Here is a 27,362-nt window from a genome sequence, read left to right on the forward strand (position 1 = left end):
ATAATCTTGCAACATATCTGGCAAAACAAAGCCAGAATCACCCCTAAAATACCCATCTAAATTCGTCTGGACTTCTTTAAATGTTAAGCTCTATGAAATCACGAATTCACTTTCCTAAGAACAAGAATAGCAACAGGATCAATTTCTAGGGATCATCTCTCATTTATCCATGTGAGGATTATCCACAGAAAATATTTAAGTTCCCATTTTGCGATCCCCTGCTGCCCAGCTACTTCTGAGGCATTTGCCCTTAGATTCAGTTGAAATTAGTTTAAGGAATGCAAACCAATCTTGACAGTAACCTAAGAGAAGCAGAATTAGAGTTATAAGCCTCCTTCAAACACACACACACACACAAATTTATCTTATTATCCATTCCAAACTCAAATGTGGATAACTGGGAGATAATCCATTCCTTGGGATTACCCATGCCAATTCTCCTCTCCAATAATATAAAGGCTTGCTATATATAAGTATTTATATATCTAAGTATTACTAGTGAATAAAATGAGATTTATAATATATCTACCCAATCCTAAAGTCACTTAAGAACTGGGCCCAGAGATAGGAAGGATCCTTGAATGTATTGACTTCCAGCTACATTCATAGTGTGGCAGTCAATTTCCCAAGAAACGTGGAATAAGACAACTTACCAAAGGTGAGGAGGGCAGCGGAGAGCAGTGCTGCCGGGAGGGACCTGGACAGCTCCAATACCGTGAGGTAGGCAAAGGGGACCAGCAAGGAACCAAGGAAAGCACAGAACTACGGAAGGAAATCAAATAACCAGCTAAACTAAACATCAGGGACCTGCTTGATTTGGTACTAGCTAATGTTTAAGATGGAGGACCCCAATGAAGCCATGACTTGGTGATCTAAAATCACCTGGACTATCTATAAATAAGAAACGGACGGTGTTAACAGTGATGCATCAAATCAAGCAACATTTATGTCCCCGTTGAGCACCAACTTGTACACGGACATGAAATCAGCAAAGTCTAGCCGGCAAGCTGTGGGTAGGATGGCACAGTGGTTTCAAGTGGGGACTCCAGGGTTGCACTGCCCCATCACTGCTAACTGTGACCTTGAGAAAGTCAGATCTCTGAATCTCAGCCTCCCCATGCGTGTAATGTGAAAAATAAGAGTTCCTACCTCATAGGGTGTACTCTGAAGGTTAAATGAGCTCAAGTTTCATTAACACACAGAAAGTACTCAATAAACATTAGCTTCCATTACAAAACTATGGGTACAAGTTGAAAAAGACCTCTCTAAAGGTGTTTTAATATTTTAGAGAATTCTAATGTTATTTCTGTTATTTCTCCCTTGGCTCTTTTCTTCAATCACACCAGAAACTACTCTTTAATCTACAGGTTGTATTTTGATTTTGGAAAAAAGATTGATTGACACTTCAGTAGCTGGAGGGCTTTTGTTTTGTTTTGTTATGTTTTTAACCACCAGCCATCTCTCCACCTCCCTACCCTGCCCATCAAAGTAAATACACAAGCCCAGGGGATTGGAAATTCTCACATTTCGGCTGTCAATTTTTGTCAACAGAAAGTAATGTGTCCTAGTGTGAAGGGAATGAGGCTGTTATATTTGGCCATTTCAATTTCCATAGCAAGCCCACAGTGAGTCAGGGTTATATCCAATTATGTATGCTATGTGGTGTTCAAAAGTCATTAGGAAGACACAGAATCACTTAAGAATACGAACTTGAGGGTAGGGGACATTCCTTGTTTAATAGGGCATGATACGACCATGCAAATCATCCAATGGTTAGCTCAAATAAGCACATAGCATTTATCTGAAGTGCTTTGAGCTCCTCAAGGAAAGGAGCTTGTAAATGCCACCTGCTCTGAGAACTCCACGTTGGAGGTCAGTTTCTGCAGGTTTCATTTAGCTACAGCTATGGAGTCCAACAGAGTCGAGTGTTTAGGCCCTGCCATGCTCCATTAAGGCTGGTGCTGGGACTCAGAGCAAATACATGGCCTCCCTTAAAAGACTGGAAAACCCCTTCTGTGTGCCTGAAAACTTCATGGGGCAAGAAGTATGAACCTGGTGACAGGGGTGAGGGATGCTGAAATCTTTAAAAAAGGCCCTCAGAGGCAGGCAATACTCAAGCAATTGTGGCCGCAGAGAGGAAGAACATGTAGCTTGCCAGCGTGCTGAGGCCAACGTCAGGGCTGCAAGAGACTCCTGGCTGCCTGGGTCCCAGGCTGCTCTCCAAGCTGAAGTCTGATGCCTCACGTGGGCAGGTAACAGGTCACAGTGTGTGCTTGCTCCTATCTATGTAATCTCTGTACTATCTGTGGCCTCCCCCTCCCTTCTCACTCACCCTAGTTCTGAATCTCTGTATCTGAATCTCGACTACAGGATGTGGGTCCAATCATCCTCCCCTCCCCCTACCACTCCAAAGTCCCTTTATCAACATCTGCCACCACTCCAGGGCTTCCAACTGTAACATTTCTGACTGAGTGTGGGCCCAGGGTTCAGTCAGCCTATATCAAGTCAGGAAGCCTTACTCCTCTCATTCCCATGTAGTTGTGATGCTCATATTTGTCCCCAGGCTTCTGGAACAAAAAGGTACCATCATATCCACTCAGGTAGCCAGCAAGACCTATCAGCATCTGAGGAGAAAGGAGAACAAATAAAAACATGAGAGATCTTTAAGAAGATTCCTCTGTCCCCTGGACTTCCCCCCAGCTGCACCCAGACTTCAGCTTCCCTTGACAACTGTCCATGGAAGGAGTTGCCAGTGTGACATTTTCTCCTGCAGCTGTTACAGAGCAAAGAATCTTTTGTCTATAGAGCTCACTGCTTGAAACAAATCCTCTATTGTATTAAGGCCAAGTTCTTGAGAACAGTGTAGATTGAACACTTAGGAAGAAAGAAATCCCACAATTTGAAGGGCAGGGCCAGTGACAGGCTCTCTCATGCAGCCTTATTCATTTGCTAAGAAATAAAACATGACAGCTTCTGGGGGAGGCCATGGGCAGGGGCTGATTCCCAGAAGACTGGCCCACTGAAAGGAAATTGGGGTTCCAAGTCAGAATGAGGAGAAAGAAAAGTGGCCAAGGAGCTAGCTACACACCAGGAATAGGGAGAAGGCAAGAAAATGGGAAAGAGAAGTGCAAAGACAGACGCATTTCCGCAGAGGGGAAGAGAACAGTCCCAGTGGAAAAAATGCCAAAAGGCTAGAGACTGGTTTCTCCTATTTCCAGTATTCCAAAGGAAGGCAGCCTTAGCAAGTCCTAAACCAGAACAAATCAACTCTAAACTGAGACTGTGAGTTGTGAATCCTTCAAGACATTCAAGAGGCTCAGCTTCTTCATTTCTGTCTTTCCTTGGCCATCAACAGTGTAAAATTCTCTTTTCCACCCAAGCAATCAGAAGCAGTTTATTATAAAAATTGTCAGCAAATACCAAGCATCTGTAACAGTCCAGGCTGTCCCAGCCTGACCCCTGTGCTCAGGTTACATTGTGTGGGGGGACAGAAAAGCTGTGTCAGGAAAGCCCCTCCCAGCAACACTGCTTGTGGGGGCTCAGATTTGGACCACTAACCAACTCACTTTTTTCTTCAAGTAGTTCTAAACAGAGTCACTCTCTATAGTTCCATGTCAATGTACAGAAGCCCAAGTTCAGCAGTAAATGATTACAAAGCCTTGTTTTAAAAGAAAAAGAAGAATCCCAAGGCTCAGAAGTTAACTTAGCATAATTAATTTAATATAAAGCAATATAAGGTATTGAAAAGACAGAGCCATCCAAATACCTACATGAACTAAAACTGACAGGTGACAATCAAACGGATGCCCATTCCCACCTGGGATCTCAGAGGACAAACCCAGCTGGTGCTGGTATAAACTCCCAGACCGCTTGGCTAATCTGGTAGAGTGAAGAAATGCACAGATGGTTTGGATCTCAGTGCCCCACATACTAGCTCTCTGATTGTGGACAACACTTACTATCTCTGAACTACAGGCAATAAACCTTCCTTGCAGAGGGTTGTGAGGATTAGAGGTGATGTTGTCGGTAAAACATCTGGCACTATGCCAAGCACTTAACAGGCACTCAAAATTCAGTTCCCTTAAGGTCAACAGTAGCCCTGAACTAATTTCCTAACTAAATCACTCATTGAAATCAACAAAAAAAGATAAATCTACTAGAAATATGGGCAAATTCATATAAAACAAAATACAAATGGCTAATAAACATGAAGAAAATGTTCAACCTAACTCATCAAGACATGCAAATGAAAACAGTGATATACCATTTTTTAGTCTCAAATTGGCAAGGTTTTGAAAGTATGATCACATCAGTGCTGGCAATGATGTGGGGGAAGCAAGCGCCCTCATACACTGTTGGTGGGAGTATGTATGATTACAATATTTTTGCAGGAAAACTTAGTAATATCTAACACAAATTTAAATGTCTGTATTCTCTGACTCTCTAGTTTGGCTGCTGAGAATCTTTTAGATACACCTGCACAACTATGAAAAGATAGATGTACAAGGATGGTCAATGCAATATCTTTTGTAATGGCTAAAAACTGGAAATAACATTAAATGCCCACCAATTGAAGAGGGGTAAAATAATTTATGGCACATCTGTATAATGGGATAATACATCACCATTATAAAGAATGGGGTACATTTTTATGTGCTAATGAGGAAAGAAGTTAAGATATACCACGTTTAAAATACAAGTTGTTGAACAAGTTTAGTCTGATCCCATTTGTATATATAGTGTTGTTCATGTGTACACGTATAAATACATTTACACTTATATTTGCATAGAGAAATTTCTGAGAGGAGATAGAAAAAACTGTTAACAAAGGTGACCATCGTTATCTCTGAGGAATAGAAAAGTTGGGAAAGGTAGCTTTTGACCTTTTTGTGTGTGTGAGGAGGACCAGCTCTGAGCTAACATCTGCCAATCCTCCTCTTTTTTGCTGAGGAAGACTGGCCCTGGGCTAACATCCGTGCCTATCTTCTTCTACTTTATATGGGACGCTGCCACAGCATGGCCTAACAAACGGTGCGTCAATGTGTGCCCCGGATCCGAACTGGCAAACCCCGGGCCGCAGCAGCAGAGTGCACGCACTCAACCACTTGCGCCACCGGGCCGGCCCCGCTTTTGACCTTTTACTTCCTTCTGTACTGATCACATTTTTATTATGTGCAGGCATTTTTATTTCTTTTAAAAGTACCTATTTGAGTGGAGCACCCAGGTACCCAGGGCTAGGGGCCAGTGTGAAGTGATGAACACTGGCCTCAGTCCTGCAGGAGAAAACTTCCCACTCGCCACTTCAAGGGGCTTTTTGATTCTTTGACTGGCTTGGCTTCAGAACCTATGAAAGCTACTTTGCTCTCTCTCACAGGGTATTTGCTTATTACTCTCTTTCAACCAGGTAGAGCAGGGGACCATCAGGAGATCAAGTAGGGGGCCGAGGGACAGAACTCCCAGGGGGCAGCCTTAGAAAGAAGGCTCACATTTCTCCCTTCACACAGGGGCCGGATGTGAGGAAGGCAAGGCTTCAGTAAAAACAAATCAGCCAGTGTCTCCCACATGCATGTCTTCACTGTGCTGAGCACTAGGGGACTCCAAAAATGGACAGACAGTCCCCAGCTGAAAGACTGGTCTGGGCTTCCTATGAAAAACCTCCACCAGACGTCTGGTTCCCAGGCTAACCTAATACAAACATTCAACACGTTCTGTTGCTTAATTCTATGGTAGTAACAGCTGTAGTGTGAGTACTGGGGCAAGGCAAGCTCATGACGCGGTGTGGTGTAATGGTTCTGAGGGCAGACTCTAAGCCAGTCTGAACCTTGACTCTGCCACTTACTAGCTTTCCTCCCACTGCAAACTACTTATCCTCTCTGTGTCCCAGTTTCCCCATCTGCAAAATGGGGATAGAACTGTACCTACTTCATAGAGTTTTTCTGAGGATTACATAAGATAATGCATCTATAGTAACTAGAATAGACTGAGTGTTCAACTGCTCTTATTTTTATTGTTGTTATCTTCTAAAGGATACAGGAAGAGGCATAACATTTTCTACTCCTCTGGGCTCAGAGCTAATTTTGAAATAGGCCACCTATTCCACATCCCTCTCTCTCCACCCCTCCCACTTGCAGGGGCCTTCTCCCTGGTCCCAAGCCCTTGCTCTCGCTTCTCTAAGTCCATCTGTCACAGATCACCACCCCTGCCTCCCCTCACCCCCTGCCTTCATCCCTAATTACTCCATACTCCAAGATCACTCCCCGACTTCATAAGAGGCAAATTCCTGTCCCCTTGATGCCAAAGATCACAGCCTACAGTTAGGAAGAAAGGACTGAGGGAATGCCAGGGCTAATCCATTAGCCTTCTCAGAGGTGTCTGTTTTTAAAAGAGTAAAATGAATTCTGATTGGTGGAATTTCTAATTGTAAAACAGGCGAGAGGTACAGGGCAAACAATGTGCATGCTGGGAGTGGGGAGGGGGCGGGGAAGGAGTTTGGCTCCCTTGTGGATAATCAGCTCCCTGAAGCTATTTCTGCTTTATGTACATATTCCTGCTCTCATTTCTTTTTTCTTTTTTTCAATTGAGATAAAATTCATATACCATAAAATTCACCATCTTAAAGTGTACAATCCAGTGCTTTTTAGTATATTCACAAGGTTCCACAACCACCACCATTACCTAATTCCAGAACATTTCATCACCCCAAAAAGAAACTCCATACCCATTTGCAGTCACTCCCCAATCCTCCCTCCCCCCAGATCCTGGCAACTACTAATCTAGTTTCTGTCTCTACGGATTTGCCAATTCTGGTATTTCATATAAATGGCATCATACAATATGTAGCCTTTTGTGTCTGACTTCTTTCACTTATCATAATGTTTACAAGATTCATCCATGTTGTAGCATGTATCAGTACTTCGCTCCCTTCTTATGGCTGAATAGTATTCCACTGTATATATATACCAAATTTTGTTTATCCATCCATTAGTTGATGGACACTCCATTTCTGAGCCCAGAGGACTCCTAAAAACACCAAAGATTTTCCATGAAAGCAGCTGGTCTGGAATGTCAGGGAATTCTTTCTACAGGCTCAAGAATTAAATCTAAAACTGAGACTTGGTTCCAACCCTTAGGAGAGAGCTGTCATTCACCACACTGCTCACCTTTCCCAGAGGCGGGTGCACATCAAAGAAAAAGGTTCGGTTGATATAGTAACTTCCCATTTTTCCAAAGTGAGTCTCATCCCAACTAAGGGGAAAACAGAAAGAGAAATGAGAACTTTAAATTAGCATACAACCCAAATAGCCTTAACAAAGCATGGTTAAAATTACTGTCAAAACCAAAGGCTATGAGTTTCAAGCAATTAAAGAGAAAATTTGGATTAAAAGAAAAAAAGCTTTTGACAAATGTTTTGAAGCAAAACATCAGGTGGTCATTAACCTTCATTTAGATAGATAAGAAAAGTTAGAAAATATTTACCATAAAAGTTACCAAAAACTTAAGTTAAATCTATACTCATTCTGTATCTTGAGTTTTACTTTAAAAGCACAAGAGTTTTCCTATACTATAGAAAGGTTTATAGCAAGAGTTTTCTTCCAAGTCTGTTCACTTCTAACCCTGAGCCTATTTTGCTACTAGAAACTACATTTCTATTGTTATTACAAACTACCCTGTGGGCTACTGATCAGTAACAGCCTTTAAACCACGGGTGTCACAGGAGTATGATTTTGCTCATCAATCTTGTGATAATTAACCTGCTGACTCCGAACTCACTGATCTTATTATAATAAACTAACTAGTATATACAAATTCAGGGCTTTCTTACTAAGAGCCTATCTAAAACCTATCCTCAATGCATAAATTATTTTGCAAGTAAACCAATGATTCTAATATATTAGCTTTTAAACAAAATGCAAAAATCTTGTTCTTCTATACAACCACATAAACCTTTTCACACCCTACATGAGGGCTTTACAGCAGCAGCCCAGTTATCCAGCAGAGCCTGGCCATTGCTGTTTGTCAGTCTCTCCCCGTAGCTCAGAAGAACGGTTGCTTTCTAGTGACTATCCATCAGGTCAGCTTCCACACACAGTTATTACCAACCTACAACATTAGGTGCAAAACACGCTTTCCCCAAAAACGTACGGTTCTTTTTTTTTTTTCACTCAGTGGGTCCAATAGATAGGCAGACGAGTAAATTACTTCTGCATATGTGAAGCACACTGTTTGACATGAAGTAAGGAGAGTGGCATGGTGATGTCAAAGAGAGAAATAACTTCCAAGCAGTGTGACAAGACAGATTTGCAGAGAGAGATCCAGTCCCAGCTCCACCACTTACTCACAGCATGACCTGGCAAAATCACTCACCCTCTCTGGGTCTCTTTTCTCACTACACTATGAAGACAATAATAGTGTCTGCCACGTCCCCCTCACAGGGAGGTATCAGGGCACAAATCAGATAACACATGCGAAAGAACCCTGTAGACTATAACATCCCACACATGCTGGGCCCTATTTAAACTGTCCCAACATCTGTGGTTAGTTCTGAAGTCTGTTTGGAAACATACTGGCAAAGGAGTATGAGGTTTTTACTTCAAAAATTTCCCAAGTCAAACTAGTAGTAATATTTACATTTCCTCTTGGCTTTCATTGCATGTTTGTGTTGGGAGAGAGTGCTCCCTGGCTCTTTCTTGCTCCCACAGACCTTGCAGGGTATGCCAAGAATGCAAAGTCCTGACTGCTCTGTACTCGGGCCATTTCTCAGGGTCGTGTTTGCAACAAGCAACCTTGAGGGAAGAGCTGGCCTCTCCCTTTGGGACAGAGAACAGTCTCGTTTGCTGCTTATTATAAAACAGTAGACTCCCCAAGCTCAGTATTCCTCAGCTGTGATGCAACCCACTGCACATACAGGCATTCACCCAGACCCACGGCGTCACATGGGACTTTGGGGGCAAGAGGAACTGATGCCAACATGCTGATGCTCATCCTGTTTGCTGTGCCATGAGAAATAACGTCCTGTATCTCTGATTCAGGACTTTGTCTTCTGCCAGCATCCATAAAAGAGACAGGCTAACTTATTAGTTTGCAAGTAGGGTAAAATAAAATCCCAGACCCTGACAGTTTTGGGTGACAAGCACAGGATGCTGAGACATAGCTTCCTGTAAGAGAAAGGACAAGGGCCCCCACAGGCTAGATTAGGGGATATGAGAAGACCCCCTGGAATCTGGTAGTGAATGCTCTTGCCCAAGTGGTGGGCAAGGGAGGTAGTAAGAGTCCCCCACTGTCCTACCTACTAATGAGGCTGAGTGGAGAGAGGCAGGATTGAAACGAACCGTCTGGTTACTGTACTGTACTGATTACTGTCTGATTACAGTAACCCTTGGTTACTGCTCACTCTCTTCTGCGCAAAAGGAGGACGAGAAGTCATCATGACAATGGGGCAGCAAGCCTAGCAGCCCCAGCCAAAAGGCAATATGGATGTGGCTGCTGAACCAAGAACCTCTAAAGCTTACATAAATGGTGTTAGCAGTAAGAACCTTGTTACTCAATATAGAACTTAGGGTAAAACGAAAACTTTGAAAGATCTTTGTGCTGTGTGCTCAAGCCAAAAGTGAATGTGCCTTCCTTAGTGGCTCAGAGCCACTCTCTCCCTCTGTGGCACATGATCCCCCCCCCACCACAATCTCAGCTGTTTCAAAGAGTAAGATGATAAAAGGTGGGGCCAAGGTCTTCCTGTCCCTAAAGGGGACTGAAGGCCATATACACCCATCCTAGTACACTGGGGATCTCCAGGGAGGAGAGGGACTCAAACTCAGGGCTCCATCGGATACAGGGGCCCATATCGCCACCCTACTCAATCCCATGGGCTGGGGGGAGGACTTGCTAGGTGCAAGGGTTACCAAAGGTGCTGAGGTCTACAGGGAGAGCCACAACAGTGTGTACGGGGACTGAAGGAAAAGGGCCCCTAAGCCCGGGGGCTCACCAGACACAGGTAAGTTCACTGGGAGGAAGAGGTGCCAAGCCTATCCTAACCTTCCCTCCCCCTGCATCCAGCACTCCCCACACTCCCCACTGGGGAACGGCATAATCTCTGGGTGGCTGTCACTGTAGCTCCTGATGCAGGCCTATTAGACGCGTTAGTTCGAGGGGTAAAAAGTGTCCAAATTCAACTGATAGGGTCTGAGTCAATTCCAATTGGGGAAGGGAAGGTAAAGTGACCTTGTGGGTAGTGCCCTTGTACTATTGTTGTGGCTCCCACTGCTGAATGTATAACTGGTATTGATCCTATCAGTGTCAAAGAGGACTATCCCATTGACAGACTGCTGTGTGTTGAGAGGTGATCTTGTCCCCTCCTGGGTGGTTGAAAAATAATATAAATCCCAAAAAGAGAGAGGGAAATCATAGCTTCCAAGACATAATGGCTGCTAGAGAGAGGCCAGTCTCCAGGACAACAGCGCCATCTGCTGGACACAGGCACCAAGTACATACTTCCTAAAAGGGGCAGCTGTCAACCTACTACTAAACTCTTGTTGAAATTGAATGCCTGACCCATGAAGACCTTAGGACTCTTGGGCCTGATATTGCCCCAATCTATGGATAACAAAAGAAGGGCTCAACAAGCCTTGCTGGTCACATGTAAAAGGTATGTTCAAGAGGATAGCCAGCATGGCCCTAGCGGCATCTTGATTTTACATGAAGAGATTGCAGCACCCTCTCTGAGAGAAATTATCTTCCACTCCACCACCTGAAGGAAAGCCGCTGCCTCAGTAGGGCCCTTGATTCACAGAGGTTCCTCTCAGTGCCTGTGCCTGGTTCACTGACCGCTACGCCACATTAAAAGCTGAAGGTGTCCACTGGGCAGCAGTAGTCACCCAGCCCCAGTGACAACTCTGGAAGGCTGACTGTGGTAAGAGTTGATCGGCATAAAGGTCTGAACTGAAAGTCATCACTCTTGCCTCAGACAATACTCCTAAGAAACAGACAAGTTATATTTTTATTGACTCTTGAGCTTTTGCCATTAGCCTAGCCATCTCGTGTGCCACTTGGAAGACCATACACTGAGAAATTAAAAATACCCCTCTTCAGAGTAAAGAACTGTTGAAGAAAGTCATGGTTGCCTGCCGATGGGACACTCTGGGCCACTCATGTAGATGCCCATGGTAAGGGCTGGCATTCTGGTAAGACTGACGGGAATCAAGCTGCTGATCAAGCTGCACCACCCAGACTACTGCCGTTGCCATCTGGATTCATCAGTGTACCAACACATCCACCATAACAGGCTGGGCACGAAGTAAAGGACTGTATGTTTCTGAAGCAGAAGCCACCACTGCACTGTCGTGACTTGTGACGCCTGTCAAAAGCTGGCCTGTTTGTCTGCAGTAAAGGCAGCCACATTACCCAGGGCATTGACCCTGCCCACTCCAAGGAAACTGACTATATCAGGACTTTCCAGATTATCACCGATGCCTCACTGCTGCTAACACTTTCTCAGGTTATGGTGTTGATGATGTTGTTCCAGTCCAATCATCTGAGTCTAAATATACCACTGTGGCGCTTAAAACAAAACTATGTCGGGGGCCAGCCCTGTGGCGCAGTGGTTGAGTTCGGCGGCACCACTTCAGCGGTCTGGGTTCACAGGTTCAGATCTTGGGCACGGACCTACACCACTCGTCAGCCATGCTGTGGCAGCAACCCACATACAAAACAGAGGAGGACTGGCACAGATGTTATTAGCTCCGGGACAACCTTCCTCAAGCCAAAAAAGAGGAAGATTGGCAACAGATGTTAGCTCAGGGTGAATCTTCCTCAGCAAAAAAAGAAAAAAAAAAGTTATGTTTTCAGCTTTCCAAACCATCTACAGTCTGACAATAGTGTACCTTTTTTTGCAACGGCCAAGCAATAATGGGCAAATAGTCAAGGTATCTGATGACATTCCACACTCCCTACCATCCACAGGCATCTGATATTGTCAAGCACTGAATAGTCTTCTCAAAAAGATTTCTGCTTCCCTCACCTCCTCCTGGTTCACACACCTCAGTAAAGCAGTTTGGTCACCTAATACAGTCATCACCAGAAAGGTTTCATCTCCTCTTGGCCACCAACTGGGTGATGATCAGGACAAAAGGAGTAGATTATATAAACGTATTTTGAAAATTTGAGATTCTTCCTCGAGTATTCCTGGGTATGATTTGTCTTTCTTTCCCCTAACAGCAACTCCAGATCAGCCTGGGGATGTCTATGGGATTCAAATTTAATTCTCATTCAGTCACCTGGATTTTGTTGTTGGAGTGACATGGTTCTAGAGCATAAAGATAATGATCACTTGGTTGAGTACACAGCTTGTCAAGTCCCCCTACAGTGGCTCACATGGGCCAAGGTGGGAGACATTAATAATGAGTCCCTGTCAATTTTCTAACAAGGCCTTTGGCAAAAAGGTCTGGATATTAGTAGAGGATAATTGGAGAAAAGGTGAAGTTACAGGTACTAGAGTGGGACACACTGATTATATGGCATTGGAAGGACAGAAACAACCCTGGCACCTGGGAAGAGAATATCTTAGACTCCTGGAAATGTAAAGAGAAGGGAAACAATGGTCTCTTTGTCCCCTAGGCCCAGCACCCACCCTAGCAAAACATTCATATGGTACTAATAAGTCAAGTGGCAGCTATAGCTGACAATCTGACCTGCTCTGATTTGCCTGATGACATCAACACCAACTCCCAAATATGGACCTCCCTCATCTGTGTGCAAACACAGACCAGCACAACCTTCTATCAGTCTGACTGATACAAATTCATATGCTTCTCCTGACACCCTACAGGCCTTAGGCTATGCCTTGAATAGTGATTGGGGCGGCAACCACTCAGTGACACTCACTGCCCATGTGGCTTAACCAAACCACTGTAATGGTGATCTAAATCAAATTTAATGGTGATCCAAATAAAATTTAACAAAAAATCCTGAACTGGAGTGACCTGCACCTCTTCAGGTAATATGCTAGGATGACAGGAAGAATGGGCCATGGAATGTCTTTCCATCAGGCACGGGAGTTGCTTTTTTTCTTTTTAAATGAAGGGACCCATTGTAATTATTAGCCATGACACCAAAGATCAGGGGTCTGAACACCTGTGCACAGATCATAATAGATAACAGACTGGTCTTAGACTACTTTCCAGCTATCTGAAATAAGACTTACCGGTCCTTCCCTCCCTCCACCCCCCACACAATTATTCACAGGTGGCTGAATCCAGAACCCTGGAGGGCATGGTTGAGGTTAACACCACAGGTTGGCCTCATCCTGCTGCTTTGAGTCTTGCTGAGTGTAGCCTTAAATGCTGTATGAGACAAACTGAACAGATCTGGTTCCTGCCTCTGTCAGCCAGGTTAATCAGAGTAGCCAAAAGAGTTGCATATTCATGTGAAAATCGGCTAGAAGCCAAGACAGTGTAGGATCAAGGGGTGAGACTGTTGGGAGAGACAATCCTCCATGGGTCTCTTGTACTTCCACACATCTCGCTGGGTATGGCAAGAGTGCGAGGCCCTGACTGCACTTTACCTGGGCCATTTCTCAGAGTTGTGTTTGCACCAAGCAACCTTGAGAGATGAGTTAATGTCTCTCTCCAGGACAAAGAGTAAGCTTGCTTAATGCTTGACACAAAACAGTAGATTCCCCAAGCTTGTTGTTCCTTAGCTGCGAGGCAACCCACTGTACGTGCAGTCATCCATCTGAGCCCACAGCGTCACTCTGTGGGACTTGAGGGCATGAGAAACTGAATCCAACATGAAGTTCATCCTGCTTCCTGTGCCTGTGAGTAATAAGTCCTTTGTCTCAGACCCAGGAGTCTCGTGTCTTCTGCCGGTACTCATGAAACAATAAGGAGCTAATTTATTAACTTCCAAGTAGGGTAACCTGATAGTTGGGTAGCTTGCTTGCTTGACTCTTGGTCAAGGAGTTCCATCTCTAACATTTCCTACACTAACTTTCTCCTCAGCGATACTGAGAAAACATGATATCACTTGTTGGCCTGACAAATTAACCATTTTCAGATTGTGTAAAACTCTTCCTCCTTCCAGCTAGAGACTTTTTAAGCTTATCTAATGAAATCTGACTCCTGAAACTGAGTCCTACAAGACAAAAACTTTAAGAAAACAAGTCTCTCCTCACAGGATGACCCCAGACCTGCTTCCTGGGACACTTGTCACCATCCTTGGACACACAAGTTGTCCCTGCTCCCGAGGATGAAGGCACTCAGTTAGGAATTTTCCCCTCTGTTGATGCCCGGAAATCCTGCAGATTAGGAACTCAGGCCTTAGAAAAACCTGTACTAAGAATTTCCCATTCTCCTTGGAAACTTCAAAGCACCTTTAAAAGCCACAGTTTGAGAGCCCGGTAAGACACTGCAACATAACCCAACTGCTTCCTCAGGTCCTAAGGAATCCCACTTCCACCCCCCACAGCAAAAAGATTCGTCTCACAGACACTGCACCTGGCCAGTGGCAACCACCAGAAACCTCAGTTTCCCCTCCAGCGCGGCCCCGCCCCTCCTCCCATGAATCCCGCCCCCTCCGTGCCCCCGGACCAATCAGAGGGCGCGTCCCCGCCCACCCGGTTGCCATGGCGCCCGCCGAGTCCCTCCTGTCACTCACCAGATGTGCGGCGGCTCGTCCAGACGGTGGAAGCGGGTGGCGAAGGACAGCAGCGTCACCAGGGCCAGCAGGGCCCACCGGGCGGCCGCCTCGAAGCGCCGCGAGCCCGGAGCAGGCCGTTTGAGGCTGCGCGCTGCAGCCTCTGTGGCCACATCCGGGCCCAAGGCCCTAGCGGCCTGGGGCCCACAGCAGCCCCTCCGGGGACGCAGTTCGGACCCTGCCAGGCCCCTGCCCACCGCCGGCGGCATCCTTCCCCTCCTCAGGATGGCCCTCCGGCCCGCAGGCACGCTAGGTCTTACGAGCTGCCCCGTCAAGAAGTCACAAAGGGACAGCTCGGGGTGCCCTGGGAAATGTAGTTCCCTGCGCCGGCAGCGGGGCGCGGGGCCCCCGCCTCTGGGCTGGGCGGGGAGCGCCGTCGCCGCTAGGAGGCGGCTAGTGGCGCAGAGCATGACGGGCCGCGAGGGCCGGGCGCGCCGGGCCGGGGAAACGGGCTCAAGGAACTGCAAGTCCCAGCAGCGCCGGGAGTGGGGGCGTGGCGGCAGGACGAGGCGAGCCAGAAGAGACCGTACAGATCATTCTAGACCAGCCCTCGCTTTACCCAGACGAACGCCTAGGTTCTGACGTGTCGGGTCTCACTGGGCCTCAATCGTCGACGAGTCGGAGAGTCCCAGGCGCGAAGTTCCCTGGCCTAGAAGAGGGGTGGCCCGAAGTACGAGATGCAGGCGGGGAAGGTCTGTGCCACACGTCCGGGGAGAGGGGCGCTATTTAGAGACCCTGAGGAACCCTGGGGGGCGGGGTCAAAGGTGAGCTGCTCGGCCCCGCCCACAGCTCCGACAACGACTCCCGGCGTGCGGTGCAGCGCGCCAGCCCCACTCTGCGCCTGCGCGCTGCTTGCCGGGACCTGAGGTTCTGCCAGGACTGGGACCGCGCGCTTCACCTGTCACTCCCCTTCCCCTCCCCTAGGCCTTCCAAAGATCGTCACTCGCCACTCTTATCCGCACTGCTCTGCGTGCTCCTTTCCCAGCCCGTCGGCCCGACAGGTCCTAGCAGTTGACGGACGGCCTTGCAGGGTTGTTTGCATTTTTAAGAGAGCACCAGGGGCGATGGGAGGCAGTGCTACTTTAAGTCATCACAATCGCCTGGGCAGCTTCCCGGGTTTAATTTGCACTTCCCGGGCCCGCCCCAGAGCCACTGTATCAGTCTCTGGAGGAAGGGGCCCAAGAAGCTGCATATTTAATAAGCGCCCTGGATGAGTCTTACTAAAGTTTGAGAACCGCTGTTGTAGCTCAAAGGAAGGTGGCAGGCACATCAGGTGGGATATAGCATCACTTGAATGTTTTATAGTCCTCCCACTCCCAAACGGGATTTTAGCAGTCTTTCTCTAAAATCATGTGTAAGAGATGGTTTGAAAATAAAATCTGCTGGAGTGGTTAGAATCCATATTTGAATTGGAATCAGAATTCCTTCAGGAGTGGTGATGAGATGAATACTCTTAGCCGTAAAACTTAGCTGTGCAAGTGCAAAAAGGAACACGGGTTGGTTTATATGGTTATCTGGTAAGAGAAAGCAGAAACTGCCCTCCATTATGTCTCCTGATGGCCCATGAGGAAACCTGAGGGCAGTGATGTTACCGCACAAAATTGGGGTTCTCTGCCCGATGCGCATAAACGAGCCAATTAATTATGGCACCAGCCTTTGAGGGGAGAAATCAGCTTTTTATTCTGCAAGATCCATCTCCAGGGAGATGGGCGGCGTGTGCCCTCAGATCTGTCTCCTCGATTCAGGATTTGGGACAAAATTTAAGAGGTTAGCGGGAACAGGTTGGCACGCAGACATGCTGGTGGGACAGGTTTCCATTGGTGGGCTTCAGGTATTTATGGTAAGGTTTTAAACATTTATGATGAGGTTCTAAATATCTATGATGAAATTGGGAAGGAATTTTAACACCGGATCTTCCTGAATGAGGGACCCCTCTCTTCTGATAAGAACTGGGCTTTCAAGTTCCGGTCATCTCCTGGTCCTTGGGTTCCGTGGGAAGGAGGCTCTTGGTTCCAAGGTTGTTTCAGGTCATGATTTCTTCTGTTGCGCACGCCCTGGCTGCGTGACTTTGCAGTTTTTCTGAAAGACAATCCTTAATCACTTTGTTGATCAGAGATGAGGTCTGTTCAAACTGGCTCTAAATGGGCCCGTGGTTACAGTGGCATTTACTGTGACTCTGTGGTCATCCTTAATACACGTCAAAGGTGTAACATTTAGTAATTAGGTAAGACATTTCTTCAAGGATTCTCAGCTAATGTCTGTGGCTCTCTAGTGGTCCCATCCCTCACCAGCAGTCCCTGTCTCTTGGCCCCAGGGACTCCTCCAGCCTGACCAGGTAAGGAAAGCGATGCACCTCTGGATAGGGTACATCCGGTTGTGGTCACTCAACTCCTCACCTTCCAGGGACACCTGCTGCACATCACCTGCCCTCCATGCCAGGACCATCTTCTCTCCCCACAAAAGGTGCCTTCAGTATAGACTGGAACGCCCAGGCTTGGGAACCAGCCTGGGAAGGCCCAGGTTCCCACTTGTGCCCTTGATCACCTAGAGGTAGAGTTGGTAGTTCAGGGATGATGAAAGCAGAGTCAGATAGCAGCTTGGTGTGCTGGGGGTGTGGAAGGGAGGGAACTTGAGTGAAATATCTGTAGTCAGAGGGATGGTAGTCAGGGGTGATCTAAGAAATTCTGTTGAGTTCTCCACAGGGATACACATGTGTCTGCCAGAAGATTCGTGAGTGTAAATTACTGGTAACTGTGTCCTGGGTCCTGCCTTAAAATGCTGGTTACCCAAGAAGCACCAGAGAAATTAACTTTGAGTCCCTTATACTTTAAAGGAGAGGTCACATACTCAGCTGCCTCTGGGGGCCTCAAGGTAACAAAAAATGAGAGAAGTGGGCCAGGTAGGGGCCCTGGTAGATGAGAGAGGGCGTGCCCTTTCTGAAGGGGGCCATTAATTTTCTCCAATCAATTGCTGCTATTCAGGAACCTGAGTCCACTGTCTCCAGATTTTTTAAAGAAAAAACAGACAACAGGATTTACATATGAAACATCCTGATTTTTTTTTTAAATATTTGTTTATTGCATGGTTCTCTCCAGATTTTATGTCTAGGCTCACCTTTTTTTTTTTTTTCCCCTGAGAAAGATTTGCCCTGAGCTAACATCTGTTCCTCTCTTCCTCTATTTTGTATGTGGGTCCCCACCACAGCACGGCCACCAACGAGTGGTGTAGGTCTATGCCCGAGAACTGAACCCAGGCTGCCGAAGTGGAGCACATGAACTTAACCACTAGACCACGGGGCCGGCCCCCATCCTGATTTTTTAATGTTGACACCTAATTGAAACATTTTTACATACGGTGTAGACCAAACAGAACACTATGGATTACCAGCTTGTGACCTCAGCATAGGAGTCAATGGGCATATCCCTGAGCTGTTTTTATGAGACCAACTGAGAGCCTAGAGGACTGGTGGATGGTGGGTTGAAAGAGATGGGTACCAAAGCATCAAAAAATTAGAATTCCTGGTCTTTCTGCCACTGCTGGAAGGAATTAAGCTATCATTTTAGGGCAGCCGTTCTTTTTACAGATGAGGGAGCCAAAGACTAGAAAAGGCAGGGATTTGTCCAAGCTCATGCAGAGCTAGTTCCTGCACTGGGACCAGACCCCGGGTATGCCAGCTCCCAGCCCACTGCACCACCTGAACTACTGCTTCAAAACCAGGCCATCCTGTCTGCCCAGGACACTAAACCTGGCTCCAGCAGGAGCATAAAAAACTTCCTATGAGTTGGAAAGAGATACCCCTTCTGACCAGAGTCAAAGGTCCCCTGACCCCTGTCTAGCCCAGCTTCCCCATTGGCTCCTGGGATCCACCCCTTCAGGGTTCCGCCCCCTGCCCCACAGCTCTGTGAGAGTCCAAGGGTCACCACGGGACCATGACTGAGTCTCGCAAGGTAAGGAAGGCACTTGCAGGCTGGCTGCCCCTTTGGGGGCCCCTCACACCTCAGGAAAGCCTGATGCTGCAGTTTGGAGCTGAGGGACTCCACATGACTCCCAGGCCTCTGACCTAGAGAGCTCTGAGTCTGGCCTGAGTCGCTCAGATGCAGGCTTAAGGAAGGAGGCCTGGCAGGATGGGAAGAAATAGTGCTGGCTTGGAGGCCCCTGGCCGGGAGCTGTTGCCTCCTCTCTAGTGGGTTCCTGGGGCTAATAGCCACTGAGCATGGGTTAATGTGTATCCTTATCCTCTCTCTCCTCAGCCCATCCTCTATTCCTATTTCCGAAGCTCCTGCTCATGGAGAGTTCGAATTGGTAAGAGCTGTGCCTCCACCAAGAGCGTGGGTGGGGTGAGAGCCCTGGATGAGAAGCTGGCTTGGGACAGAAGGAGTGCTCTGTCAGACAGGGCACCACCCCAGCAACCAGCATCCCAGTCTCCTGGAGCCCTCAGCCCCGAGTGGCACCTACACCTAGGAGATCCAAAAGAGGAGAGTGGGGGTGGCGGGAAGGGAAGGTTGTTTTTTCTCTTGGGCCCACCACCTCTCCCACGCTGCTCTCCTAACCACCTTAGCAACCATGCTTAAAGCAGGCTCACAAAATCCAGAGGTCCTTAGTAACTGGAGGGAACAGCTGGCCTTCCTTAGTTCTTATCTTATTTGACCTGGAAAATTAAACAGAACTGGCCAGCATTAATCTCTGAGGCTTTGGGGAAGCAGAAAGTGGAGCCCTTTGGTTTCGTCCTAGTTTGAGCCTTCCCTCCCTCAGCTTAACCCAGCCCTTAGCAAAGGTCATAGTCCTGGCAGCTCATACTGAGGGGGAACTCTGCTGAGTGCTTTAGTGTGCATGGTTCCATTTAAACCTCAGCAACCCAGGAGGGAGGTGATAGTACAATGTCCCCGTTGTACAGATGAGGAAACTGAGGCACAAGGAGGTTAAATAACTTGCCCAAGATTATGTAGCTAGTAAGAGGCAGAGCTGGAACCAGCTAGTCTGGCTCCACAGTCCGTTTTCTTAACTACTACACTATGCTGTCAGATGGGAAAACTGAGGCACCGAGGCTCATGAAGTTACTTGCCCAAGCCACACAGCTGGCAAATGAATGTAATGAAATTTGAACCCAAGCAGCCTGCTTCTGGGAGCCTGGCCCTAACTGGGAAGCCAGCCTCCATGACCCTCCCCCATCCCACAGTCACTTGGTCTTTGCTGGAATCAGTAGGCAAGAGCACTGGGGTGCCAGAGGACACATTGCTTCAAGAAGATGCCTTCCGTGGGCCCAGAGCCTCTGCCCTGTCTGGGCCAGAAGCCAGAGCAACATGAGTGCTATTTCTGTAGGGCCTGCATGCATTGGCCTCTCCCGCTTGGCCCCGCCCACTTTCACTCTCAGAGTGGAGCTGACCAGTGCTGAGGAGGAGGCCCGTGTCTCTCAGGCTCTCTTTAGACTATGACATGTTTCCTCCTCCTCCCCTCACTCCTTTGCCCTTCCCCGAGACCGGCCATCGCCATAGTTAATGCACAAGTGTGCGTGCATACACACATAGTCTTCTCCACTAGGGTTGACTAAGCATTTCTGCCCCCGCCTTGCCAGGGGAAAACATCAAAGGGCATGGAAATCTGGGCACTGGGATTCACAGCAAATGCTCTGAGACCCCCAAAGAGCCCTGATGCCCAGCTTGGAATCTGTAGTAAGCAGCCCTGAGAACAGAGAAAGTGGATTAGAGACGGATTTTTCTCTAAACAGAAAAAGACTGTCATCTGCCTGTGCATGCCCTGTGTGGTCACTTGAACACCTTCCCTTGGCCCATAGATGACTTCCTGGGGGAATAATTGCATGTCTCCGACAGATAAGCCCTGCTCGCCACTGTTTAAGGCCCTGGACAGGGCAGAGATGAACAGGACACTTCCTTGCCGTCCTCCAGGAGCCCACAGTGTGCCAAGACACACACCTTTATAGCACCACCCAGGGGCATGAGGGTCCCGTTGGGTGTATGGAGAGTAAGGCTCTAAGAGTTCGGGGGCACGAGAGGCAGAGCATCCTGGACCTTGGGTAGGGGAGTGGGTGGTGACAAGGAAAGCTAGAGAGAAGGGGATAGGGCCAAGCTGGACCTTGGCCACCCAGCGGTGTGGAGAAAGAAGCATCCCTCTGCAGCCTCATGTTGCCCCGGGAAGTGTAGCCAGAGGCTCTCCCCCGACTCTGCTGTCTGTGGTCTCCCCTAGCTCTGGCCTTGAAAAGCATCGACTATGAGACGATACCCATCAACCTCGTAAAGGATGGGGGACAACAGGTAAGGAGGCCACTTCCAGGTCACAGTGCAGGTGTTAGAGGCCTTGGAGACGGATCCGGCAGGGAGTGCAGACTTCTGCCCCGAAGAGGTGAACCTGCTGGCTCTCCCTGTGGGACAGGGAGGCAAGCTGTGCAGCAAGAGGAGCTGTGGGAAGGGCCCAGGTTCCCAGCTTCGTACCACAGCCTGGCCTCTCAGGGCCTGACCCCTGGAGGGTGGGTGATGAGTGGGTCCTTGCCCATACTGGGCCCTCTGGATGTGCCTTGGTGGCCACAGTGTGAGGTGAAGGGAAAAGACATACCCAGGCCATTGGGATGAAGCCTGTAGCTCAGCAGGCTCTGGGGTTTGGGATACTGCACGGACCCCCAGTTATCCCCCTGGGCCTAGGAGCCAGGGCCTTCCCCAGGGGAGGGAGGTGCAGGTGGCCAGCAGGCCTGGGGTCTTCCTGCTCGCCGGGTTCCGCTGTAGCCAACTCAGGCCAGGCTGCCCAGCCCACCAGGGTCTTGTCTCCACAGTTCTCTGAGGAATTCCAGGCACTGAATCCCATGAAGCAGGTGCCGGCCCTGAAGATTGATGGAATCACCATTGGCCAGTCAGTGAGTGCAGGGCCTGGGAGGCCCCTCATGAGAGTGGTGCCCTGAGCGAGAGGACGTCACAGCTCTTCCTTGCCTGTGTGTGGCCAAGCGCCTGGCACTTAGTAGGGACACAGTAAATATTTGTCAGAGGGAGCAAAGGAGGGAGGGAGAGAGGGTTAGTTGTTTTGGGAAGTAAAAGGAGACTCAAGCATATGGGGAACCAAGTTCTGCAGGACAGGGGTCCAGAAAGGGCTCATCTCCCTGGGGAGCCTCTTGGCTTCACAGGGCCCAGCTGAGGAGGGCGAGGAGGAGGAGTTTGCTGGCCCTGTCCCCTTGGTCCAGGGGTCCCAGGCCCTCTCCATGCCTCACTGCTCCCCTCTGGACAGCTGGCCATCATTGAGTACCTGGAGGAGACTCGGCCCACTCCGCGACTCCTGCCTCAGGACCCAAAGAAGAGGGCCCAAGTGCGCATGATTTCCGACCTCATTACCAGTGGCATCCAGCCCCTGCAGGTGTGGTACTTGTACACTTGCACACTTCTCACACTCATTTCCCCTCGCACGCTCTTACCTTCAAACACTCACATAATGGCTGTGGCGAGCCCACAGGGAGGTGCCCAGCTTGGGGGTTGGGGTGGCAGCAGACGGCGGAGTCTCAGGGGCTTAGATCTAGACCACGTGGCAGAGTGGGGAGGGATCCAGCCTCCACTGGGTCCAGAGACGATCGAGGTAGGGAAAGGGCCACGTCGCAGGGGAGGCTGAGCAGCACTGGGCCAGGCCTCCCGCCTTTAGCCAGAGCAGCCTCCCTTTCATCTGTTCTGTATGATAGATTGGAATTCTCACAAGATTTTATTTTTTAAAAAATAAGTAATAAAACCATTCATCTGTGCTAACCCCTGACTTTGCAGATAAGAAAATAGCCCCAGGAAGGTGGAGTGACTTAGCAGTCACTCAGCTAAGTAGTGGCAGGGCAAGGACCGGAGCCCAGGACCCCTGACTGTGCACCTGTGCCCCCACCCCCATGTCACTTTGTCTTTTTCAACAAAGGAGGTTGAAGCACTCAGACATCCCCATTTTACAGATGAGGAAACTGAAGCCCAGAAGTGAAATGGCTCCAGAAATGCAAGGATGGAACCAGAGTCCAAATCTCCTGAAAACCAGTCCTCTGCACCTGCCCCATCCCACCCCCTGTCCTGTATCACACTCCCTCTCCCCACAAGGGACCATGTAAAGGAGAAGCATTGGATGCAAGGGAGATAGGCCTTGAGTTGAGCCACACCCATCACAGCCATGGCAGCGTCCTGTGCCCCCACCCTTGCACATCTCTGCCAGAGTCACAGGCTTCCACACTACAGGGGGCAGTGGGGCAGCCTGAGATAGCCAACCTCAGGGCCCTGATAAAAGGAAGGAGCTCACACAGCTCAGGGTAGGATAGGTGCACAGCCAGGGACACATGGGAACTGAGCTTCCCTGAGGGGGCTTGGCTGAGTGGGCAGGCTCAGCCTGGCTCCCAAAGCCAATCACAGGTCTTCCTTGGGCTGCACAGAACCTGTCTGTCCTGAAGCAAGTGGGACAGGAGAACCAGCTGACCTGGGCCCAGGAGGTCATCAGTTTTGGCTTTAATGGTGAGTTCTTAGTCCTGCGAGCTATTCCAAGGTAACCTCTCAGAGAAATGGCCCTCGAGTCCAGGGCCCTGGGCATCTGAAACAGCCTCCCAGGCTCTTTGGTCTTGACAGTGGCATGGATGAGGGAGTGGGGGCAGGGCTGGGCAGCATCCAAACCTGGCCTGAACTTCTGGCACTCCTGGGACCTCAGTACCTGAGGCCCACAGCCCTTGGGAGCTGGATGGCCTGATCTCTGCTTCACTGCCCACTCCAGCCAGGAAACCAGGGCCAGCAAAGTGCCAGCCCGTCAGTGTGAGAGCTGCTGCCTTGGCCAGCCGCAGGTCAGCTTCAGGTCTTGTCCCCTCCAGGGGAGAGAATGGCGTCTGGACTTGAGGAGCCCAGGCAGACGTCATCTCGTCCCCATGTCCCTACAACTCTCTCCAGATCTGGCTGCCACATTCCCTCCAACACACATGCCCCAGCTGGTCCCTCAGATAGCCACCCATTTCATAACTATGGAGGCCAAGGCCCAGAAAGGCCGATCCCTTTTTGTGCCCAGAGTAAGATTATTCTTATGGCCTCCCCACAGCTCTGGAGCAGATTCTGCGGGGCACAGCCGGGAAGTACTGTGTGGGAGACGAGGTAAGCCCTCTCAGGCGTGCCCACAGTGGCCTCCGCCCTCATGCTGACCTCAGGCTGCCATCTTCCACTTACATTCAACCGTCTCCATCCACCCCAGGGCAGGTGCTGCTCAGAGAGCTTCCTGAGGAGGCATCTGCAGGTGGGGTGGGGGAGATGCGGGACCCAAGGTCATCCTCTCTGTGCCAAGCACAAGTTAGCTCATGGGGAGCTCCTCATGAGGAAGTCAGCTGCCTCAAGAGGAAGTGAGTTTCTCATTCCTGGAGGTCTTCAAGCTGAAGACCTCATCTCTGAGATGAGGAGGTGGTCCAGGCATCAGATGAGGGATTTGACTAGATGATATCTCCGTTGCCTCCCGATTCTGAGATTCTAGGGTTCAGGGGCACTTGACACCTATAGGCTAAGGCCTTGGCCTTGGGGTAACTCTCGTTCCAAGGCCCCCATCCCCACCCTGAGGCATCTCCTCCCATCTGGGAGCCCTCGCTAAGGGCCTGTGATGGTGGTTTTTAACAACCACAGTAACATCTGCTGAGGCAATCAAACTCTGGCCATCCACAGAGTTGGTTGTCCGGGCTACTGGAGCACGGCCTTGGAGAAGCGCATCAGTTCTCGGGACAGACCCAGACAGGCCCGGGGGAGGTGGAGGTGGGGCATGGGGATGGGATGGAAGAGCCAGAAGCAGATGGGAACATCAGGGGCTGGCACCCCATATATCCGTCACCACTGGACACACCTAGCCCGGTCCCAGTCTGGGGTGCACATCCTGATGTGAACCCACCCAACCCTCTTTCAGGTGTCCATGGCTGATCTGTGCTTAGTGCCTCAGGTGGCAAATGCTGAAAGGTAAGAGAGAGCCCCGCCACCCTCCCTCTTCCTCCTGGCTCCTGCCCTCAAAATGCACAGCCTCCTCCCATAGTCAGGCCCCGACTCCTGCTACTGAAGTAGCATCTCATGCAGAGACTCTCCCCGACTGGCCAAGGAACCACCTCTGCCAGGCCACACCAGCCACTTTGGCCTGGAAGAGACAAGGCAGAAGAAATCAGTGGAATGCCCCCTCCTGTGCCCACCGCAGCTCAGGCGTTGCTGCATAGCCCCTTCTTCTAAGAGGAGGCAGCTCACCTGCTGGATACCCCTAGAAAAAGCCACCCCAGGAGCCTCCTGTCCCTAGACGTGGTGTGTCTGCCCAGCAGTGAGCTCGACCTCTGCTTTCCTCCATCAGCCCCTCAGTAAGGCATGAATGAGAACTTCTCTGTGGAAGGCATCGCACTAGGCACCATGAGGGATACAGAAATGTATGACACATTCTCTGCCCCCAGGAAGCTTATGACATGGGTGGAGAAATAAACTGTATATATAAATGCCTGGCACTGTGCCTTACACATGGTAGGTTCTCAATAAATAGCCATTGCTTGAAATAGGAACAGGAAGTAATAGAGATGCTAGATGATACTGCACGAGACCTGCCATCCCCAGAGAGCTGCCTGTGAATAAGGCTACGCCGCCTGGCAGGGCTGCCTTCCTGTTCCTTCCCTGGACCGCCCAGGGACCTCATCCAGCCCTGCCTCTGTGTTTCTGCCTCTGCGCAGGCAGTCTGCCTGTGCGCTTGCCGACCTTGGCTTACACGGTGTTTCTCTGCTGCAGGTTCAAGGTGGACTTCACTCCCTACCCTACCATCAGCCGCATCAACAAGTCGCTGCTGGCCTTGGAGGCCTTCCAAGTGTCTCACCCCTGCCGGCAGCCAGATACTCCCCCCGAGCTGAGGGCCTAGCCTCAAACTGTGCCCCACTGGTGCAGGAACAGGGCGGGAGTGCAGGAGCAGAAGCTGGCTGGGCTGAACAGGCCTAGAGATGAGTGAGCCCCAACTGGAGAGGCAGGAGACTTGAACTACTAGCCCTTGAACTTGAACTCTAGCCCCGGATCTGCCTTCCGACTGAACCTCCTCCTGCCTTAGTCCCTTCGTCTGTCAAACGTGGGCAGGGTGGGGTGGGAGGATGCTGGGAGAGAGGTAGGCGGGAACATTACCTCCTATCTGTGTCACACAATCATGAAGATGAATTGAGAATGTAAACTAAAATGCCTGGCCAGTTCACCAGAGAGCCATAAAATGTCTGTGCACCTCTTCCCATCCTCTCTACTGTATCTGACTCCAAAGAGTGCCCACACTGAAATTTGATAATTAACTAAAGCCCAGGTTGTTCAGTTAAGGCTGAGCTGGACTGAGTTCCAGAAGATTCCTTGCTGGAACCTCCCTGTGTCTGGACCAGGACAGGAGGTCTGCCCACCCTCTGGTAGGCCTGGCCCCTGAGACCCATAAGGGAAAGAAGACAAATAAGCCCAAAAGCCTGCCTGAGAGAATCAGACAAGATCCAGAAGGGAATAGATATAAGAAGCAGGAAAGAAAGCATTTTGTGACCAGCTGAGTTCCCAGGGCTAGGAATGGTACCATTGTTAAGTGTTCCACTGCAGCACTGAGAGGGAAGTTGGCCCTCTCAACCTGGTCCCTCAGTTTCAGGGGCAGCATTCTCTGGACCAGTCCCAGGATTAGGCACTTAGGGTAAATCCAGTCATGAATGGTCCTGGGAACTGGAGGCAGACTCTGAGGGCAGTGTGAACAGCTACTGGCCAGGCAAACTCAGAAGACTGATCAGGTAACTTGGCTTCCCATGCCTGGCAATGTTCAACCAGAACCAGGATCACCTCTTGGCAGAAATATTGTAGGGAGACTGGGATCCCTTCTGGGAGTGAAACAAGATGACCTTTATGTCCCATACCTGAGATTTCACTTCCCCCTGCATGGCTGAGGTTTAAACAGAGAATTGAGATATATGTGTCTGGTTCAAATGGAAGCCACCTTTCTCAGCCTTGAGTCCCTTTTCTTTAGCGCCAATCCCAGAGCACCTAGTTCTTCCCTCTCATCCTGGGCTCCCTTGTGGTCTTTCCTCTCTTAGATGACCTGGGTTCCAGGCTCTACAATGACCAAAGTGGGCCACTCTTGTTCCCAAGGTAGAGCCAGAGAGAAGCAGAGAAAGGTAGATGAGACACAGTAATGATGAGAGAGAATCAGTGGTACCTCCTGTCCTTCCCTGCTGCCATCTGGACCCTTTTCCTGACTTGCCTGGCTGGATAAGCCTCACCTGGGCTCTCTCCAAGAAGCCTTTACTTGAGATGAGACTAATCTCCTCAGCCCAGGGATCAGGGATTGTCACCTGATTTGGACATTTGAAATTTAAGGTGATTAAAGGTCCTGTGGATTTCTTTTTTTTTTTTTTTTACCTGAGGAAGATTAGCCCTAAACTAACACCTGTGCCAGTCTTCCTCTGCTTTATGTGTGGGTCGCCACCACAGCATGGCTGACGAGTGGTGTAGGTCCATGCCTGGGATCCGAACCCGTGAACCTGGGCCACTGAAGTGGAGCGTGCCAAACTTAACCACTATACCACGGGGCTGGCCCCACTCCTGTGGATCTTAAAGACAGAATGAACTCCGGGGAAAGGAGGGTGGCTCTACACTTCAGGCTGTGCTTCTCCAACTCCCCCAAGCAGTGTGCCTCCCTGGCCCTGGAGAGACAGTGGAATCAGTGAAAAGCAGCAGGCCAGC

At 49.4% G+C, this 27,362-nt stretch overlaps 2 protein-coding genes across 3 annotated transcripts in view; one reads left to right on the plus strand and one right to left on the minus strand.

The window, feature by feature from the left end:
• The window catches only part of POMT2 (protein O-mannosyltransferase 2), a 43,182-nt gene extending 28,090 nt beyond the window's left edge, over positions 1-15,092 (minus strand). For both annotated transcript variants that reach the window (XM_058567436.1, XM_058567435.1), the window contains exons 1-4: positions 14,644-15,092; positions 7,161-7,245; positions 2,520-2,624; positions 654-762 (exon numbers count right to left, since the gene is read on the minus strand). In XM_058567436.1, coding sequence (XP_058423419.1) covers positions 654-762; positions 2,520-2,624; positions 7,161-7,245; positions 14,644-15,092 — 748 coding nt within the window. The remainder of the gene's footprint in view (positions 1-653; positions 763-2,519; positions 2,625-7,160; positions 7,246-14,643) is intronic.
• Positions 15,093-15,297: 205 nt separating this feature from the next.
• GSTZ1 (glutathione S-transferase zeta 1) lies at positions 15,298-26,391 on the plus strand. The gene is made up of 9 exons (XM_058567437.1): positions 15,298-15,374; positions 18,933-18,984; positions 20,884-20,951; positions 21,464-21,544; positions 21,910-22,035; positions 23,069-23,147; positions 23,716-23,768; positions 24,559-24,608; positions 25,407-26,391. Exons 1-9 carry the CDS (start codon positions 15,360-15,362, stop codon positions 25,531-25,533), a joined length of 651 nt encoding a protein of 216 aa, XP_058423420.1. The 5' UTR covers positions 15,298-15,359; the 3' UTR covers positions 25,534-26,391.
• Positions 26,392-27,362: the final 971 nt, after the last annotated feature.

Source organism: Diceros bicornis, chromosome 24 (genome assembly GCF_020826845.1).
Source record: "Diceros bicornis minor isolate mBicDic1 chromosome 24, mDicBic1.mat.cur, whole genome shotgun sequence".
Lineage (NCBI taxonomy): Eukaryota > Metazoa > Chordata > Mammalia > Perissodactyla > Rhinocerotidae > Diceros > Diceros bicornis.

Bases quoted from the DNA above. Each gene is read 5' to 3' on its own strand.
- GSTZ1 (XM_058567437.1), top strand. The intron at 18,985-20,883 runs GTAAGAGCTGTG...GGTCTCCCCTAG, and splicing joins CTCATGGAGAGTTCGAATTG to CTCTGGCCTTGAAAAGCATC. The intron at 23,769-24,558 runs GTAAGCCCTCTC...ACCCTCTTTCAG, and splicing joins AGTACTGTGTGGGAGACGAG to GTGTCCATGGCTGATCTGTG.